The 19,319-nt window shown below is 52.0% G+C and overlaps 1 protein-coding gene across 1 annotated transcript in view; it reads right to left on the bottom strand.

The window, feature by feature from the left end:
• Positions 1-1,523: 1,523 nt before the first annotated feature.
• Positions 1,524-19,319, bottom strand: part of LOC137473303 (GDNF family receptor alpha-4) — a 72,402-nt gene continuing 54,606 nt past the window's right edge. Inside the window, exons 3-8 of the mRNA XM_068189186.1 lie at positions 17,664-17,744; positions 13,986-14,331; positions 10,217-10,326; positions 8,100-8,234; positions 7,724-7,881; positions 1,524-5,544 (exon numbers count right to left, since the gene is read on the bottom strand). Of these exons, the coding sequence (XP_068045287.1) occupies positions 5,398-5,544; positions 7,724-7,881; positions 8,100-8,234; positions 10,217-10,326; positions 13,986-14,331; positions 17,664-17,744 (977 nt within the window). The 3' untranslated portion in view covers positions 1,524-5,397. The remainder of the gene's footprint in view (positions 5,545-7,723; positions 7,882-8,099; positions 8,235-10,216; positions 10,327-13,985; positions 14,332-17,663; positions 17,745-19,319) is intronic.

The following is a 19,319-nucleotide window of genomic DNA, read 5'->3' as shown; positions in this document are numbered from 1 at the left end:
TGTCCCTGTGCACAGCTTGGGCGAGTCCCCCTGGGGAGTCCTGAGAGCTCCTTGAATGCCAGGACCCCCGAGCCCCCTGCAGCTCCTTCACCCCGCACTGTGTGGCCCTGGACTGGCCCCGCCAGTTTTGGGTGCTGACCTTGGTCGAGCAGCTCCTTGCCAAGAGCCAGGGAAAATCCCTCAGACCTGCAAGGCTTCCACGGCATGTTTCAGGTTCAGCTGGCTGGAACCTTCAGAGGAATTGTCCTTTGAGTCAGCAAAACCCAGCCTGGGTGCTGTGGGGAAGGAAAAGGCTTTGAGAAGAGCCTAAGTCCTTCCCTAATCCTCAGGTTCTGCTCCTCGTCCGCATCCTCAGCTGCTCCATGCACACATGGAGGCAAACATGATTTCTGGGAGGAAAAAGTGCAGCATTTATGTGTTCAACCTTGAATTCACTTTAAGAACTGACTTGAATTTTACTCATTATTTTAATATAAATTTTATGCACATTTATTTTCAATTTTTCCCCCTACCCAGAATTGGCAAGAAAACATTCCATTTACCTCTAATTTACCTCCATTTACCTTTTTAAGTTGCCAAAAATAGCTCATGGATGTTCGTGGGATGAGCAGAAGCCTTCCTGGCTGGCATGAACCACCACCCACCCTTCTCCTCCATCTCCCTTCCTGCCCAGCACAGGGTGCAGCACCAGCCCTTCCCAGTTATTTCCACTCCGTGGGTCACTGGTGACATCCTGGCACCAGTGGCTCCACAGGCCCCTAATTGCAGGTGCAATTATTCCCATCCCTGCTATATCTTGCAGTGCTTCCCTCCTCCTGTGCTGGCACCAGCTTTGAACCAAACCTGCCCCAAATTTCTCCCAAACCTTTGCATATTTCACCCCCACAGGCCACACAAACAGCCCCAGGACTGGTGTGGGGCCTTGAGTCTACTTCCCTGATGACACTGGTGTCTCTCCATCTCAGCAGAGCCGGTTTTCACCTGTCACCCCTCCCTGCTGGGAGACACGGGATTGGAGCTGGGTTTGGGGCTGGGTTTGGAGCTGAGAGGAGCCCTCAGAGCTGTCTGCAGCTTCTCCCGAGGGCAGTTCCGATCTCTGCTCCCTGGGACCAGGGACAAGACTTGAGTGAACAACAGGAGCTGGGCCAGGGCAGGTTTAGGTTTGGATTTTAGGGAAAGGTTCTTCCCCCAGAGGGTGCTGGCACTGCCCAGGCTCCCAGGGAATGGGCACGGCCCTGAGGCTGCCAGAGCTCCAGGAGTCTTTGGACAGCGCTGCCAGGGATGCCCAGGGTGGGATTTTAGGGGTCTGTGCAGGGTCTGGGGCTGGATTTGATGATCTCTGTGGGTCCCTTCCAGCTGAGGATATTCTAGGATTCCATGATTCCAGCCAAGCACGCTCATCTGAGCCCCACCACTCTTCAACCCCCAGAGAACATCCCCAAGTTCTTCCAGCTGCCCTTCCACACAGGAGCAGAGCTCAGCGCCATCCAGGACGTGCTGGCATGGCAAGCAGGAGCGAGGGCTCAGGAAAATGCGTGTGTGCTTTATTCATGGATATGTTTGAATATTGACATGTACAGAAAAGGTAAGTACAAGTTTGACCCCAGTTTGGGTTGGCACCCACCACCCTCCCATCAAGCAGGGGCACACATGGGTTCCTGCTCCAGCACCATCTCCCAGCCCCGGGTCTCCCTCCCAGCTCCTGCTCCCGCCTGGACAATGCTGGACATGACGTGACATGACAGGTACAAGTACATACACAATATTTCACAGGCTCTCGGGGCTGCCAGCCACTGGGAATAGTGCTGTGCAGCCAAAAAAATAGGTTCAGTGGCTACAGAAAATCTGTCTGGTTCTTTAACTGTGGTTTTTTTCCTTTCTTTTTCCCATGATTCTTCTTTGTGCTTATGGAAGTTGTCAGGAATGGAGTAATTCCTAAAAAAAATTGTCTCCCTTTCTGTCTCTTGGCTCGCTCAGTCTATTGCCTTTGCAAGCAGCTGCTATGACTTTTGTGGTTAATCAAGAGACTTAAAAATTAAGATCCATGGTTCACTTCACAGAATTCAGCAGAGATGGAATTTCATCCAAAAAAATTACTGACTTTTCACAAGGAAAAAGCGGTGGTCTGTGCACACATGTTGGTGGGTGGGAGGAGAGTAATCATGTTTGCTTCCTCCAAAAGAAAGGTTCGAAAGTCATCATTTTTTGCAAAGTTTGATTCATGAACAGGCTTGGAGGGAGAATCAATGTTAAATATTGGTGAAAAGAGTAAAATAATCAGAACAAAGCTGTGAAAGTTTGGGGATAATTTTTTTTTTTTTGTTAATTCCCACTCCCCAGCTCTTTCCTGCTGGGTGAGAGGCTCCTTGCCCTGTGCCTCATTCATTTCATCCTGAAGCATTCGTGAACCCAAGGAACCCCCAGGAGGGCAGGACCTGGCCTGGGACAGGCCTTGCAGGACTGGACATGGGAACTGAGGATCTGGTTGGGCTCTGATGCGTGAGACAGCTAATATCTGCAGAGCCTTTAAAGCAAGACAGCCCTGGAAGTGTCCAAGGCCAGGCTGGATGGTCTTGGGAAGCCTGGTCTAATGGGAATGTCCCTGCTCATGGCAGGGGGCTGGAAGGAGATGAGCTGTAAGGTCCCACCTGACTCATTTCATGATCCCATGGTATAAATCCAGGGGAGATGATGATGTCCCACTGAAATCTTTAAAGTAGGTGCTGATGTGGGACATGGTGCTGGGATGAGGTAACCTCTGGAGGTCTCCTCCATCCCATCCAGTCCTTGAGTAGGATTCTCCACACCTCTTTTTACAGCATACCAGTCTGAAGGGAGAGGTGAGGTGGGGCCACCAGGCACCCTCACCACCCAGAAAAACACTTTTTCTGCTGAATGAGAAGGAAACGGCAAAGTGGCACTTCAACATCACTGACACTGACATATGAGAGACACAGGAGTGGGTGCTCCTGGAAAGCAGCTGACACTTGTATCCCCACCCTGTGCAGACACTCAGCCTGTGCACGACTGACAGCTGGTGGAGACTGCTTTGATGGGGCCAGATGTGTGAAAAGCAGAGCATGACTACAGGACTGGAAAGGAGAGGGGCAGAAGGATGCAATTCCCAGCATGACCTCGTGGTGTTGAGGTAGTTCCTTGCCTTTGAAGGGCTGAGCAGCCAGGGTTTCATCCCTCTCCACCTGCAGCTCCGAGGACACAAGCTTTGTGTCGCTCGGTCTCTCAGGGACACTGCAGTCCTGGATAAAGGGGAGACGTTCACAGCAGCTCTGTGCTGTGTGGGGTCACTTTGAAAGGGCTTTCCTGCCTGTAGCTCTCCCTCCTGGTCTGCTTGCCTGGTCAAGTGAGCCCCTTGGCCACGAAGCTCTCACATACAGCTTTTAGCCCAGGGTGTGACTCGTCACCCTGCACACAAGCCTTGGAACTCAGCATGTTCCTCTGCACAGCTTGGATCAGGAAACCCGGGTGCTACAGCCCTGAGGGCCTCAAGGAGCAGCACTTTGGACAGGATGCAGCAGGAGGATTTCTGTTCATGTCAGACACATGCACAGGTGCTCAGCTGAAAACCAGAGTGCTTTCTTGTTGGAACAAAAGCCAAGGAAGTTGCTGCAGTTTCTCAGAAAATCTGAAGCAATAAAGAATGGGAGAGGTTTTGCAGGAAATAGGAATAAAAAGCAATGGACTCTGCTGTGTCTGATGCTTCCTAAACCTTTCCATGCATTCAAATGCCAAGGAATTAATGGTATTTATTGGAGGAGCACAAACCAAGGAATAAATGGACTCCTGCAAAGGCCAGGCCTAAATACACTCAGGGGGATTCTGGGGCTATTGCTCTTCCTCCCATGGCACTCAGCCTGGGTGAGCATTTATCCTGGGAAACCTTCTCACTCTTCCTTACCACCTTCCTTCCTGGCTTTAGTAAAGGGGTTCAGCCCCCCAAGAGGGCACTGGGACTCCTCAGCTCTCCTCCTTGAGGAAAGACCCTGGAATGCTCAGGATGTCCAGGGTCACACACCTGCCTCCCTGTGCCCCCAGACACCAGAGAGACATTGATCCTCACTTTCCTCCCCTGGGCTCTGGCTGTGGCTAGGAAGAAAGGGTCACTTCAGCAGCCCTCGCTTAAATGACATCCTCACTGAAAAAACAGGAACTGGCCAGAGGCAAAGCCCTTGACCTGCTCCCCTGGACACAGGTGGTTGCCTCTGCCAGTTTTTCAAGGAGGGGAAACTGTAGCAATCCAGTCCCTACCCATGATATAATTCATGTCATGGCCTTTCTTGGCTGGGTATTTCTGTCTTCAGAGTGGTTTCTAGTAAACCTCTCCTATCCCATCTCTTCCCAGGAAAATGAACAAAATACCTTGGCTGGAGACCCTGTGCCCATGAGACCAGTGGATGAACAGGTGGCAGGTGAGAGTGGGATGAGTTGGGCTCACGTCAAACCCTGCCCATGGGCTCACACACTGGCCCCTGATGGAGAAAGGGTAGCCTGGAGTGGGACAATATTGGCCTCTGGTTGTTTGGATGTGACAAAAATGCCCCAAAACACTGAACAGGACCAGTGGATAGAGATGTTTGGGTTGGGACACAAAAAATTCAGCTGTAAACAAAATGCAACACACGTGTTTCTTCCTGAACACCATCAATCCAGGACACAGGTTTCCCTAAGAAGGAGGGTCCAAGGGGAGGTGAAAGCTGGGATGTGGATGCTGGTTGCACTCTGTCCATGGTTTTGAGAGGGTGGAAAATCCCTGCCAGCCAGTTCAGAGTGTGGTTACTTGGTCTTCCCCAGAGGTGCTTCAGGTTCCTCTCCAGTGAACAAAACCAACCACCTTCCCACCAGTTTTCTGGTTTCTTCAGTCTGAAGGAAGCAGGTGCATTGTCCTTCAGGTCCTGAGCAACCGTGCAGACAGTCTGACCTCCACGTGTCCTGTCAAGAGCCCTCAATGTGGGCTTCAGGAAACCTCCTGACAGGTCATCCAGTCATCCATCCATCAAAAGTCTTTCCCTTCTTGGCTGGGCAGGAAAAAACATTTCCTTTGCAGCTCTCATTTCTTGGATTAACTCTCTCCTTCATCTTTTCCAAGGGAATTGTCCATGGCTTCAGCCCTATCCATAGAAAGCTGGAGAAACAAAAACCAAGCTGTGGTGTGGAAAGGTGGCCAGGACCAAGATTGAGCTGGTTGTCAACAATGCTGATCATATAAAATCAAATAAACTGGCAGACAGATGAGGAGGAGGAAGGGATGCCCAAACACTCACCTTGCCTTCCCTTCCCCTCCCTTCTCCCTGCTCTCCTCCTGAAAAAGTTACTGGTCTGGTTGTTCAGTAAAGAAACCAACACAAATCGAGTCTCTGCCTGGTGTGTGCCAGCCCTGTCTCACATCACGGGGAGGCTCAGAACAGCAGGGGCGAGGAGAAGCCACATCTGCAGCGGAGAGGCTGCCCAGCAGGGAGGGGCTGCTGGGCTGGAGGTCCCTGAGGACAAACGAGTGGAGCCACGCAGGAGCCTCTCCTCTCCAGCCACCTGAAAGAGAGAGAAGACAGTGTGGGGTGGGAGCTGTGGCTGATCATGGAATCGTGAAATGGTTTATGCTGGGAGGGACCTTAAAGACCATCCAATTCCAACCCCCTGCCAGGGGCAGGGACACCTTCCACTATCCCAGGTTGCCCCAAGCCCTGTCCAAGCTGGCCTGGAACAGCTTCCCAGGGCAGCCATAGCTCCTCTGGGCACCCTGTGCTAGGACCTCAGCAACTTCACAGCCAAGAATTTAGTCCCAATATCCCATCTAACCCTGCCCTCTGGCAGTGGGAAGCCATTCCCCTTGTCCTAGCATTCCAGCCCTTGTCCCCAGTCCCTCTCCACCTCTCTTGGAGCCCCTTCAGGCATTGGAAGGCTACCATTAGGTCACCCTGAAGCTTCTCTTCTCCAGGATGAAAAATTCCAATTTTTCCTCATAGGAGAGGGACTCCATCTCTCTAACCAAACTGGTGCCTCTCCTTGTTGCCTCAGAGGATTTGGGGTTTGGGGGCTGTGCAGCCCCAAGTGTGTGCACGTGCAGAGGGACCAGGGCTGATTCCAGCACCCAAACTCCGGCCTGGAGGTCAGTGCAGCTCTTTAGGAGGTGTTGGTGAAGGTGGGTCACAGCAGCAGAGTCATTTGTGGGCACAGCACTTGTTTGGGCACTGGCTGGAGGTGTCTGTGTAAGGTGGGTGCCTGGATGCCCTCTCAGGTCAGTGGCCATCCATGTATCTTATGGAGCCACTGATGGCCAGTGGCTTGATCTGGTGACCTTAAAGGTGGGTGTGGAATATACCTCCATGGTGCTGGGACACATTTCACCAGCTTTCCCCCTCAGGTCCAGAGGTGCCAGCCTCATTAAACGTTGAACAGGATCTGTATTTGAAGCTGAGTCCAAAGCCAAGACCCAAATCTCTGGTTTCCAGCAGGGACCACGCTCCAGCAGCACTCACACCTCAGAGGAGAGATGTGCTCTGCCACGAGGAGGCTGGAGATGTGGCAGGGCCAGCCTCTACTGCAGCTGCATTTTCCAGCTTCCCACTTGCTGTTGGGAATACTGTCCTGGTCAGACAGTTCACAGCTTCTCCTTCACTTCCAGGATGAAGTTCTCAGTGCTAGCTCTGGACCTGAGGCCACTACTTGGATTTCTCTAAGATCTGGGGAGCACCAGCTGGAGGGAAGCCCTCCAGATCTGTTGGGTGCCAAGCTTATGGCCTGGTGAAGGTGTCCCTGTGCCCTGCAACAGTGCCACCAGTGCCCTGGAGAGCAGTGAGGGACCCTGAGGCCACTTTTCTCCACCTCCCAGCCTGCTGCTCTGTGAAAACAGGGTGGAGAGAGGTGAATCGGGTGTTCTCCCAGCAAAAAACAGTGGTAAGCCTTAAAATAACCCATACTTGGAAGCTCTGAAGGGATCAGTCAGCCCAGTGCAAAGCCCCCTTGGAGTCTAGTTAAAACTGACAGCTTCTGTAACCTGAACGTTCAGCAAATCAGGGTCACTGTTAATTATTCAACAGCAAAATAATTGAATCTGAAAATTACTCTGGTATGGCAAGTCAAGGTCATTTTTTTAAATTTAAAAATAAAATATTTAATGCCTATCAAGGCCATCATCAGTAAATGAACATGTTATTTTTTTTAAATAATTTCAATTTAGTATTATTTTGATAGTAATAATTTACTGATGAACAGAACCTTTCCTTTCAAATTTTCCAATGCTTATCAAACCTTAAACCTCTGCATTATGACCTCTAGAATCCTCATCTAACAAGGGAGTAACTTGTGTCCTGGGAAGTTGAAATGCTTGTCTGAAGCTGAACTGATGCTCTGAAGGATGGTGAGGAGCCAAGCCAGTGGTCCTGGGTGAAAACCCCAAGGATATCCCAGTACTTCTAAATGAAACATGTCTCTGAATAATGGAAGGGAAGGGAAGGGAAGGGAAGGGAAGGGAAGGGAAGGGAAGGGAAGGGAAGGGAAGGGAAGGGAAGGGAAGGGAAGGGAAGGGAAGGGAAGGGAAGGGAAGGGAAGGGAAGGGAAGGGAAGATCGGGCCTCCAGGAGGTGGAGGGTAGGTTGGATGCCTGCATGTGACTGAAATGACACAAGTGGAAGAAGGAGTTGAGGTGAGGAGGCTGCAGGAGGTACAGACATGGCCGATCATCTCTCTGGGCCAGGCCTGCCCTCTCCTACCTTGGTGGGCTGGAGGTGTTCAAAGCTGTTCTCTCTGAGGGTCGCCACAGCTCTGTTGGCATTTCTCTCCTGCTTGTACATCTGTGTGGTGGGGGGGACGGACGGGGACACGGCTGTGTTCAGGTGAGTCCCATTGCCAAAGGCCTGAATGGCGTTTTCTTGGTGCGGGGAAGATGGAGAAAAGGGTTGTCAGGGCAGGGGGAAGCCTCCTTCTCCCAGCCTCTTTCTCTGCATCACCCAAATGGATGCCTGAGGCTCTTCAGAGCTCCTTTGTTGGTAATACATGGAGCTGGACAGCTACAGACCCTAGAGCATCACAGCATCTCCACATCCCCAGCCACAAGAAGCCTCCCCAGCATGCAGCAGTGCCACTTACGGAGACAGACGTTGTTGGTGAAGAGGTGCAGGAAGCTCTCGCACTCGTCCTGCCGGTTCCCGCTGGCGTTGCAGGTGCACCAGGGGGCGATGCTGGAGGTTGAGTTGTCGATGTAGTTGGGGGTGATGGGGCTGCCTGCCGGGACCGACGGACAAGTGTTACTGCAGGGCAGGGACTCCAGGAAGGGTCAGTGACATCCCCTCGTGCTGCTGTCCTGGCTTACTCTGCCTCAGCCAAGCCCCTCCATGACAGCAGCAAAACCCTTCAAGTGCTGATGTCATGGGTCTGGTTTGCTCCCAGGGAAGAGAAGAGGAGCAGTCACAACCCTTTTGGTCACATCACCATCAACAAAGCCTTCAGTCAATTAAAAAGTGCTATCAGTCCAAGGAATGGGCAGTTTCTGGGAATTCAGGTTTCCTAATAACATTCAGAGAATAATGGAATGGTTTGGATTGGAAGGCACCTTAAAGCCCATCCAGTCCCACTCCCTGCCATGGCAGGGACACCTTCCACTGTCCCAGGCTGCTCCAAGCCCCATCCAGCCCGGCCTTGGACACTGCTATGGGCACCCTGTGCCAGAGCCTCAGCACCCTCACAGCCAGGAATTCCTTCCCAATATCCCATCTGATCCTGCCCTCTGGCAGTGGGAAGCCATTTCTCCTCGTCCTGGCACTCCAGGCTCTTGTCCGAAGTCCCTCTCCAACTCTTTTGGAGCCACATTAGGCCCTGGTGGGGGGCTCTAAGGTCTTCTTGAAGCCTTTTATTCTCCAGGCTGAGCATTCAAAAACTGTATGTGAATGTGTATAAAGGTTTTCATGTTGTCATTGAAAAAGCCAATCTCAGTCTCCAGAATGAAGGATTAAAATGGAATGAAATGTTGGCCCAAGAATGTCAGTCTCTCTCATCTAACAGGACAGACCTGGTCCAAAGGCCACTGGCACTTCTCTCTGGACTCTTGTCTGTGCCCGTGCCAACTGCTGCCAGCTGGGCTCTGCAGCATCTGAAACCCCAATGTGACACCCTTTGAAGTTGGAAAAATGGCAGTGCATGATGATTTCCAGTGGCATCACTGGTGATGGCATCAGGGAATCCCTGGCAGAGCAGACACCCTGAGACAGCCCCTCTATTTCCACCAGAGAGAGAAGCTCAAATCTTGCAGTAGCCCATGGCTTTTCTCCCTCCACTGCAGCCATCCTGAAGTTACCCCATACCCATGGCTTTGTCATGTCACTGAAGGGAGAAAGACCATCCAGGTTGGATGTGGCTTGAAGCAACTTGGGTCTGGTGAAAAGTGTCCCTGCCCATGGCAGGGGGTTGGAATGAGATGGGCTTTACAGGTCCCTTCCAACCTAAACCATTCCATGACTCTGTGATGTCCCAGAGAGCTCAGCTCTCCACCTTACTGTCCTCATAGCCAGAGTAAGAGGAGACATTTCCCACCCAGAGGAGAGGTTTCCCACCCGGAGGAGAGGTTTCCCACCCAGAGGAGAGGTTTCCCTCCCAGAGGAGACGTTTCCCACCCGGAGGAGAGGTTTCCCACCCAGAGGAGACATTTCCCACCCAGAGGAGACATTTCCCACCCAGAGGAGATGTTTCCCATGCAGAGGAGAGGTTTCCCACCCAGAGGAGAGGTTTCCCACCCGGAGGAGAGGTTTCCCTCCCAGAGACGTTTCCCACCTGGAGGAGAGGTTTCCCACCCAGAGGAGACATTTCCCACCCAGAGGAGATATTTCCCATGCAGAGGAGAGGTTTCCCACCCAGAGGAGATGTTTCCCACCCGGAGGAGAGGTTTCCCACCCAGAGGAGAGGTTTCCCACCCAGAGGAGATGTTTCCCATCCAGAGGAGAGGTTTCCCACCCGGAGGAGAGGTTTCCCACCCAGAGGAGAGGTTTCCCACCCGGAGGAGAGGTTTCCCACCCAGAGGAGACGTTTCCCACCTGGAGGAGAGGTTTCCCACCCAGAGGAGATGTTTCCCATGCGGACGAGAGGTTTCCCATCCAGAGGAGAGGTTTCCCACTGGGAGGAGACATTTCCCACCCAGAGGAGACATTTCCCACCCAGAGGAGAGGTTTCCCTGCCAGGCTGGGAAGGAGCCCGGGGAGGAGGCCGCCCCTCACCGATGATGCCGGTGTAGGCCAGCAGGCAGGCGGCGTAGCTGTCCCTGCGGCAGCCGCTGGCGGCCTGCGGGGACGGCTGGCAGTTGAACTGGAACTCTGCGTAGCGCGACCTGATGGAGCCAGAGCAAAAACGGGACATGTTACCTCAGGTAACTGCGGCAAAAGGGGATGTAACCACACACTCATGGTGTTCACAGAGAGGAACACGTTTGCAAAATGCTGCTGTAGGTGTTCTTCAAACAGATGTCCTTTTACAATCTCCTGCCTACCCCAACAAACCCAGGAGGAGGTTTTGAATGGGTTCTGCAGTCAATGTTTTACAGGCTTCCTCCAGGACTGCAAGATAAGTCCAGTCTTGGAAGAAATGTTTGCTTTCTTTTGTGTGAGGTTGGTTTTTGAGGGAAGAGGTGTTGCCAGGAAGGAAGTCAGTCCGTGTTGCCATTTTCTATCTTTTGGGTAATAACTTTGCCTAAAGACCCCAGCTTTCTTTTTTAATCTGATTTGATGAAACAGAGAATTGCTCTGGTCCAGTTTCTGTCTCTAAAGACTCTAAATACAGCTGAGGTCATCTCTGATTAAGGGAAATGTCCAGAGGTTCAGACATGAAATGTCCTACCCATCACCAGGGCTGCTGCCCATCCTCTGCTGCAGATGCCCATTCTCAGGAGGACACTCTGGAGCCTGTGGAGCAGGCAAATCATCTGCCAACCAGTTATCTGCCACCAAACTCTTTAGGCATGAGTCAGCTCTTGGCACATGGTGGTGTTCGGAGTTTGTAGGGTATCTGAGGCATCAACACAAGGCTTTCAGGCAGGACACAGCAACAGCTGGAGATCCAGATCCACCTCAACATTCATTCCGTGGCCAGGCAGGTAGGGATTTCACATGGCATTTGAGCTGCTTTGGAAACTCAAGCAAGCACCAGCACTGACAACACCTGAAGGGAGGGTTCTTTAGGTGACAACCTGAACTGGGCTGAGAACTGAGAACCTCAAATGCTTACCCTGCCTGGGCAGTCTCAGAAAAACTGAGCATGTTGCTCTTCCCAGACATCCTCTCTCTTCCAGACACATTGCTCTTGCTCCTGGTCAGTGTCAGCATTCCAGTTTGCATTTCCAGCCCACTTCTCCCCAACACCCTTCTTTTTTTCTCATCTTTGTTCCCATATTTGTCCCTTATCAACCCTTTTCTCCTGTAACATGGGCAGGCAAAATCTTCTTTCCCAAAACTTGCTGCATTGTTTGGAGATTTAGAGAAAGGAGATAGTGACTGCAGATTTTATATAATCCATATTAGTAGAACCCACCCCTCTGAGCTGGGGAGTTCAAAGGGCTAGAGCTGTGCAGGAGCTGCAGTGCAGACAGGGTGAGACTTGGAGTGTTTCACTCCATTTCCTTATGATTTATTCCTGGCTCTCCTTGTGGATTCTGCACTGCTGGCTTTGACCAGGTCACATGTCAACCTCTTGCTCCCTCTGTGTCTCTAGAGGATATTTTATACTATATATTCAGAGACCAAGGGACCAGATAATTAACAGCTGTGCTGCTTGCAGGAAATAGTTTCCAGTCTCCTGGGGAGTAACACTCTCCCCTTTGAACCTCTTCCTCACCACTGGGCCCTCTTTTCACATTAGGGACAGGGCGGTACCTGTCCATTTCGGATTCCCTGGGTAGCCAGGGGACAACATCTGAGCAGGGCCTGGTAAGCCCAGGGGCTTCGCATCTTTCAGAGTCTACTTCTGCACAGTTCAGTCCTTCTCCTGCCTCCATGTTTCTGGGGTGCAGAGTGCTGAGGGTATGTGTACTTTCATGCTTCCAAGAAGATGCTGCTGCTCTCACTTTCCTTTGTGAAAACACATAATGTTTTTATTGTAATTAAAAGATGCTGTGCTGGTAGGGGATGGCTGCAGGAAGTTCAGCTCAGGAAGTCCCAAGCCCCACAGCAATTAGAGACTGAGACAATAAAGGGAGGTGTGTCCTACACTTGTTCTTGTGCTCTTCCCCAGGTGTCTGCTCAGGGCCCAGCTGCACGCAGGGCACTGGGCTGGAGCCCCGTGGTGCTGTTATTGCCTTACATCTCTCACTGCCAGCTGGGCTCTGCTCCCGAGAGCTCTGTGTGCATTAACCTTCTGGAATATCAAAGACTTTTTGAGAAACGGGGAGGAGAAAATAGTGCAGATGAAGGAAAAGCACTGAAGGGGCTCTGCTGTCAGTGTGCACGTGGGATGGGTCTGTGTGTGTGTGATTGGGGCTGGATGGAAACAGAGGAGCAAACCAGGCTGGCCACAGACTGTGCGGTGGATCTGGAATGACACCAGCACTCTGAGACTCCTGGTGTAACCACCAAACAAAGAATCACAGAATCACAAATGGTTTGGGTTGGAAAAGACCTAAAAATCATCTAATTCCACCCCCTGCCATGGCAGGGAACACCTCCCCCTGTCCCAAGCTGCTCCAAGCCTTGTCCAGCCTGGCCTTGGGCACTGCCAGGGATCCAGGGGCAGCCCCAGCTGCTCTGGGCACCCTGTGCCAGGGCCTGCCCTCCCTCCCAGCCAGGAATTCCTTCTCAACAGCCCATCTAAATCTGCTGTCCTTCAGTTTCCAGCCATTCTCCCTTGTCCTGTCACTTCTTGCTCTTGTCCAAAGTCTCTCTCCTGCTCTCTTGCTGGCTCCTTTTAGGTATTAGAAGGTGCTATAAGGTCTCTCCAACACTCGGCCTTGCAGCAGAAGGATATATTTTTATGTATGTAGATTAATTTTTCTAATTAAACAAGCAAACAAACAAACATGGTTTTGAGGCCTTCACATGTGCCTGTGGCTGTCAGGATACCTTGGGTGCTCCTTGAGGATGCTCTGGGCTGGGGAAGAGGAACAGCGAGGGAGATGGATTGGTGAAAGTGGCTGTAAGGACCCTCCCCCATATTCCTGCTAAGCCTGCACCTTCCTGGAACTGTTTCCATAACAGGTCTTTCTCTAGAATCAAAGCCAAAAATCCATAGAAAATGTCTAAAAAGCTTCAGCGTGATCCTGTCACACCTCCTTCTGTCTGTGAACACGCTCTGTAGGACACAGGGACAAGGCCCATGGGCAGGCCCCACCGCGCACAGCCTGTCAGCGGGCTGTGGCGGGACCGAGCCCCAGGAGCCCCCGCGGGCAAGGGCGGCAGCTCAGGGCTGTCAGCAGGCCCTGGTCCCAGGGAGGGCTCTCAGGGCTGTCACCAGGCCCTGGTCCCAGGGAGGGCTCTCAGGGCTGTCAGCAGGCCCTGGTGCCAGGGAGGGCTCTCAGGGCTGTCAGCAGGCCCTGGTCCCAGGGAGGGCTCTCAGGGCTGTCAGCAGGCCCTGGTGCCAGGGAGGGCTCTCAGGGCTGTCAGCAGGCCCTGGTCCCAGGGAGGGCTCTCAGGGCTGTCAGCAGGCCCTGGTCCCAGGGAGGGCTCTCAGGGCTGTCAGCAGGCCCTGGTGCCAGGGAGGGCTCTCAGGGCTGTCAGCAGGCCCTGGTCCCAGGGAGGGCTCTCAGGGCTGTCAGCAGGCCCTGGTCCCAGGGAGGGCTCTCAGGGCTGTCAGCAGGCCCTGGTCCCAGGGAGGGCTCTCAGGGCTGTCACCAGGCCCTGGTCCCAGGGAGGGCTCTCAGGGCTGTCACCAGGCCCTGGTGCCAGGGAGGGCTCTCAGGGCTGTCACCAGGCCCTGGTCCCAGGGAGGGCTCTCAGGGCTGTCAGCAGGCCCTGGTCCCAGGGAGGGCTCTCTGTGGGGACTGGCCCTGCGTGCGAGCATCACCTGCAGACGTAGTTCTCCCGGCAGGAATCCAGAGGAGCCAGGCAGTTGGGCTTGTCCTTGGACTCGTAGGAGCAGGCGGGGACGATGGTCTGGCGCCGGCGCTCGGCGCAGGCCGTGTCCTCGCAGGGGCAGAAGAGCAGCTCGTGGGTGTACTCCGGGGGCACGCGGTCAAAGAACTTGCGCAGGGCCCTGTGGCACTTGGAGCGGTTGCAGGTGTCGGCCCGGGCCAGGCGGCGGATGCAGAGGGAGACGTACTCCGTCCGCAGCCGCTGGCACATCTCATCCACGTTGCAGGCTTTGGCGGCGTCCAGACACCGGTTCACCTGTGTCACCTCGTTCTCAGACCCTGTGGGGTGGTGGGACACGCTGAGGCGGCTCTGTGCTGACCTCCCCACCAGCAGCACCACCCCTGAGGCCTTCATCCCCCCTGCTCCCATCCACGGCCACCCTGTGAGACCACACCCGCAGCCAGCGTGAAGTGCAAGTTTGCTCTGCGTGTCCTGGGAGGACCAAATCCCCTTTCCATCCTCGTCTTTTCCCAAGAAGTGCCACAGTCACATACCCGACTTCACCCCTCAGAGCTCACTTCACCAAGCTTGTATACTTAATAAAATGAATTTTGCTTTAATCTGGGCATCAGGTAACACTTTACTAATGCAGATTAACCAGCCTGAGGCCTGGAAGACAGCAGGCATTAGAAAGTCCATCTGCTTATGGCCATGAGTGGATTCATCGAGTCTTGGGACCTCCGCTAATGGACCTTCTTGTTTCTGCAAGTTGCTCAAGATCAAAGGCTGAGTCAGTGGCAAAGCTGGGTCTCTGCTGCATGGGTGGTCTGCACTAATTCCTGGCACCTCAGCCTCACTGCCCTGGACAGGGAGCTTCTCCTGCCTCTGAAAGGTCACGTCTGGCTTTGGCAGCAGCTCTGTTTGCTCCCCCCAGGATCTGCCCAGCTAAGCGAGACCTGTGTGGGTCGCAGTGTGCCCCATCCAGACCAGTCTGAGCCAGTATCCCCCCGTCCCCAGTAGTGACAGTGCCTTCACAGGGTGAGATCAGAGGTACCATCCAGCTTCGTGCCCCTGGGACCTGATGCTGCCTGCACGTGAGTGCACATGGGTCGCTCCCCACACCCCTTGCAGCATCACCCTTCACTTACATCAGCAAAATCACTCTGCATGTCCACCCTCCTAAACAAGAGGAGAAAGAATGTCCCAGTCTGGGTGGGAGAGCAGAGATGTGCTGCAGGATGCAGGGAAGGTAGTGGAAGCCTGCAGTAAGGGGAAAGGTCAGGAAAATAAAGCAAAAATTGTAGTGATGGATGAGAAAAACAGTGTCTTCAGTGGGAAAGTAGGGACCTCGTGAGTTTATATGCCAACAGTCTTCTCTGTAAAAATCGGGAAAAGGAAGAGGGAAAGGTATTTGTCTAAAACTGGATGTAGAGGTGCTTCAAAAGTGGATGGAGGTCTGTTTTATAGAGGGGAAAAATGCTAGAGTCCCTGGCAGGAGTCAGTGGGAACATCAGACTGCGTCTGATCAAACAGACAGAACAAGGGTCCTCAAGCTTGAGAGAGAAAAATAATTTGAAGCTGGTTTTCACCTCTCTGAATTAAAGATCAGCAGCACACCAGAAGGATTTTCTCCCCAGCAGAGAAAGATTTTTCCACTGAGGAAAAATCCCCAGAATCATAAATTTCCAATGCAGAGTCAATCCCTATCTTTGACTGGGAGTTAGAACCAACCAGTCACTGCTGACAAGTGTTAAAACATTGACAGTCTCCCTGAGCCCTTCAGAGCTGGCTGCCCTCCTGTATTTCCCTGACTTTATCAGATGCTCCTTCTCCCAGCATTTATTTTACCCTTCCTGTTGGCCCCTGTTGCTTACAGTGAACTGGAAGTCAAATTCCAAGTTTCTCAGTTATTTTATGATGGGTGAAAGTTTTGCTTGTTGTGATCTCTTCACTAAATACTTACCTTTAAAACTGCCCAGAGATGAATATTGTCAGAGCATCACTTTATGCTGGGAAACTGCCAGCTAACATGTAGGAAACAGTTACTTGGAAGGGTTTCATTACCCATTCAGCCAATAAATCACAGGGAACACGCTAGGTTTTCTCCTCTTCCCACGCAACACCAGCGGATGTGCTTTTTAAATCACTGCTACAATTAGAGCGGAGGGATATGGTTCCATTTGTACAGTTTTAGTAGTGGCCATATATTGTTTATGTAAAATTTAGTTGAATATACCTGTTGTTCACTTGGCCTATGGTTACAGGGGTGTCTTAAGTTTCAACATAATTGAAATTTCTTTTTGGTAGATTTGAAAGAGGGTCCTTTGCCAGTGTTGACCATATGACCCTGGACACTGGATAGGCAGAGGGCAACAGGTCATAAATTATGTAATAGAAGATATTGATTAGTATGAATAAGAACAAAAAGGCTAAGAAATTTCGTGTCCCTAGGTGGATGCCAAGTCCTCTGAGGAATCCCTGCTGCTCTTGCCCCATTTGCTTTGCTGCACAACCTGTTTCAATTTGCTTTAAAAACCTGAGACTGTGTTAACTATACATAAAAATCCCCATCCCTTGATTTGCCCATGCTTTGAAGCTTTCTGGGACTCAGTACTGGAAAAACTCCAGTAAAGAAAACCATGACCCAGCAAAAATTTCCCTGTCCATGCACCAGTCTGCCAGGTGGAGTCAGTAAGAGTGAGGTCAGGGAGCATCTCTCATCTCCTCTGCTCCCCTTGTCCAGGGCTGATGGGTTGATTTGCTGCAGGCCATTTTCACCCAACAAGTGCCTGGCCATGGCGGGAACTGCAGACAGTCTCCAGCTGCAGGGACATGCTGCTCCCTCCTCGCTTGGGTGCACTCCAGCTGTGGATGTCACCCCACAGCAAGGCACACATTTGGAAAAGCTATTTGGGCACATCTGCCAGAGACACAGGAGGAGTACATTACCTGCTCCCAAACAGGTAGTTTGGTAAAATACCCACTCTTGGAAATCTTCCCCATGGCTGTGGAGCACAGGCTGGTTGTGGTGGCAGCTGTGCCATTGGTGACAGATGGGTTATTGGCAGCCACACCAACCTTTGAACTGCTGAGCCCTCGAGGAGTTAAACGGTGTCAGGCTGCTCTGCTCAGCCATTAACAGGGCTCTGATGTACAGCAGAACACGGCTCTGGGTCCTGAGGTTGCCCTCAGGGCAGGTGGTTAAAGGCTGTGGCTGGGATCAACACACAGGTTGAGTTATTGACCTTTTTTCCTGCAGAGTTTGATCCTGTGCCTGATGTGGAAGCACCTTCTCAAACGTAACAGTGCCCAAGCAGCTCCTGTTTGATGAGGTGTCTGCATAGAACAGATCATCCACCTGCTATGGAGAATGAGTGTGCCTGGGATGGGTCACTGGAAGGGGTCTTTGTACCACAGCTCTAAGTCCCAGTCCTTCAGAGTACGGACATGAAACAGCCAAAAGACAAAAATCACAAGCAGTCTTCCCCAGAACATGTAACAGTTCAGCAAAGGAATGAGAGGCAACTCCTTGGAAAAAACAACTGCTAGACCTGAACCATGCAATGCTCACAAGGAGCACAAAGGACTTCCCTGTCTGCAGCCCTTGACCCCCCAGCTAGGGCCCTCCCTGTGTGCACAGGAGGTGTCAGAGCCTTTCCCACCCACCTACCTGCAGTGATGGATGCCAGCCGGACGTAGTCAAAGCCCCTGATGAACGGCTCATAAGGGGAGCTCTCCAGGACATTCATGCCTGGGGAAGAGAGAAGCTGGTGAGAAGGCAGATGAGGCTCCTGAGGGATGGCTGAGATGCACAAGGTTTCAACATCTGTGTTGTTTGGCAGGTCCAAGGGGACTATGCTCTAAAGGCCACGAGTAAATGGACACTCAGAGTCATGGGAAGAGGTGTGTGGACACGTCCTTGGAGAAGGGAATGGAATGTAACTGGCTTTTAAAAATGTATCTCCATTTTGGAGTGGGGCAGCCTGTCAGGAGCTGTTGAGTTGCAACTCTCTGTAGCTCGAGCTCTGGGGCACACTGCAGGGATTGCCAGAGAGGACACCAGACTGCAGCACAGGCTCCTGCTCACAGGCAGATCTCAGATCACCAGCTCCCACACACACAGGGTTTCATCACCATTATTGCAGTTTCTTCTATGTCCCTCCCTGGGTCAAAGGTCCCCACCTCTTTTTAGGACACAGACAGAGCTGTGCACAGGATTATGTGGGCGATGACACACTCCATATTTACTGTAATCTCTCCCTTTCTCCGTGTCGACAGCCTTTTCTCACTTGGCACAAAGCTAATGACCCACAGCTCCCTCAGAAACTTCCTCTCGTTGTTTTTAAGTCGCTGGGAGCCTGATTTTATTCAACTGGTGCTTTCCTTTCATCTGTGCAATGGTCTGTAATGCCCCGTCATCCTGATGGATACCATGGAATATTACTGAAGCAATCAGCTCAGTTTCTGTTGGTTTTTTACCAGACATGTAGATGGATGTGGACAGCAGCAGCAGCAGATGTGCTGGCTGGGATAAAAGGACTGTCCAACCTCACGCTCTGGGCACGTGCTGACCTCCAGCTGCAGCAAGAGGCAGCAAGAAATGGCTCCCAGTGTGCAATTACCACCGGCACAATTCAAGGAAGCTTTACACCTTCACTGAAATATCTTGCATCGTTACCGACTAGAGAGGGGCCAATTTGTATTTTCCAGCATAGCAGTTCTATGTCCTGATGATAAAGCACCTTATCAGAGAGTTGTTATCGGGTTGTCATCATGTTATTGTGTCTCTAAGTGGGGAGGTGGCTAAACACGGATGTGCTCAAGAGAAGCTGAGTAAATAGTGTGCTTTGTAAATTCCCTGAGCATGCACTTCCACAATTGTTTTTGCAAGAGGGCTTCTAGGAAGCTTTTTGCAGCCTCCTGGGTATGTGTGATTGAGAAACAAAGCTCTACATGGACTGTGTGGATTGGCTTCCTTTCTCAGTCAATTAAACATATGTAAAGACTCTGAAACATGGGACTGCTACGAAATATATCTCCCTGGGGAAATTAAGGCAAGAAAATAAAAAGTTTGGTGTGTGAATCTGCATTGCAAATGAAGTCAGTTGTTTGAAAAAGTATGAGGCTCAGGACATGACAGGGGAGAAGTGGACCAGAGCTGTTGTCAGCCCCCAAGAATAGCCTTCTCCCAGTCCTTCCCAAGGTGGAAGTCCCAAGCCACTGGGCAGGGAGGCCATCCAGCACCAAACTGCTATTTTGCATCTGGAGACCCAGAGCTCGCCCCTGCCTGCTCTCAGCACTCCTTGCCAGCCCCTCTCTTCTCTTC

Source organism: Anomalospiza imberbis, chromosome 4, assembly GCF_031753505.1.
Source record: "Anomalospiza imberbis isolate Cuckoo-Finch-1a 21T00152 chromosome 4, ASM3175350v1, whole genome shotgun sequence".
Classification (NCBI taxonomy): domain Eukaryota; kingdom Metazoa; phylum Chordata; class Aves; order Passeriformes; family Viduidae; genus Anomalospiza; species Anomalospiza imberbis.
The sequence above is the reverse complement of the archived record's forward strand: the minus strand, read 5'-3'. Positions and strand labels throughout refer to the sequence as shown.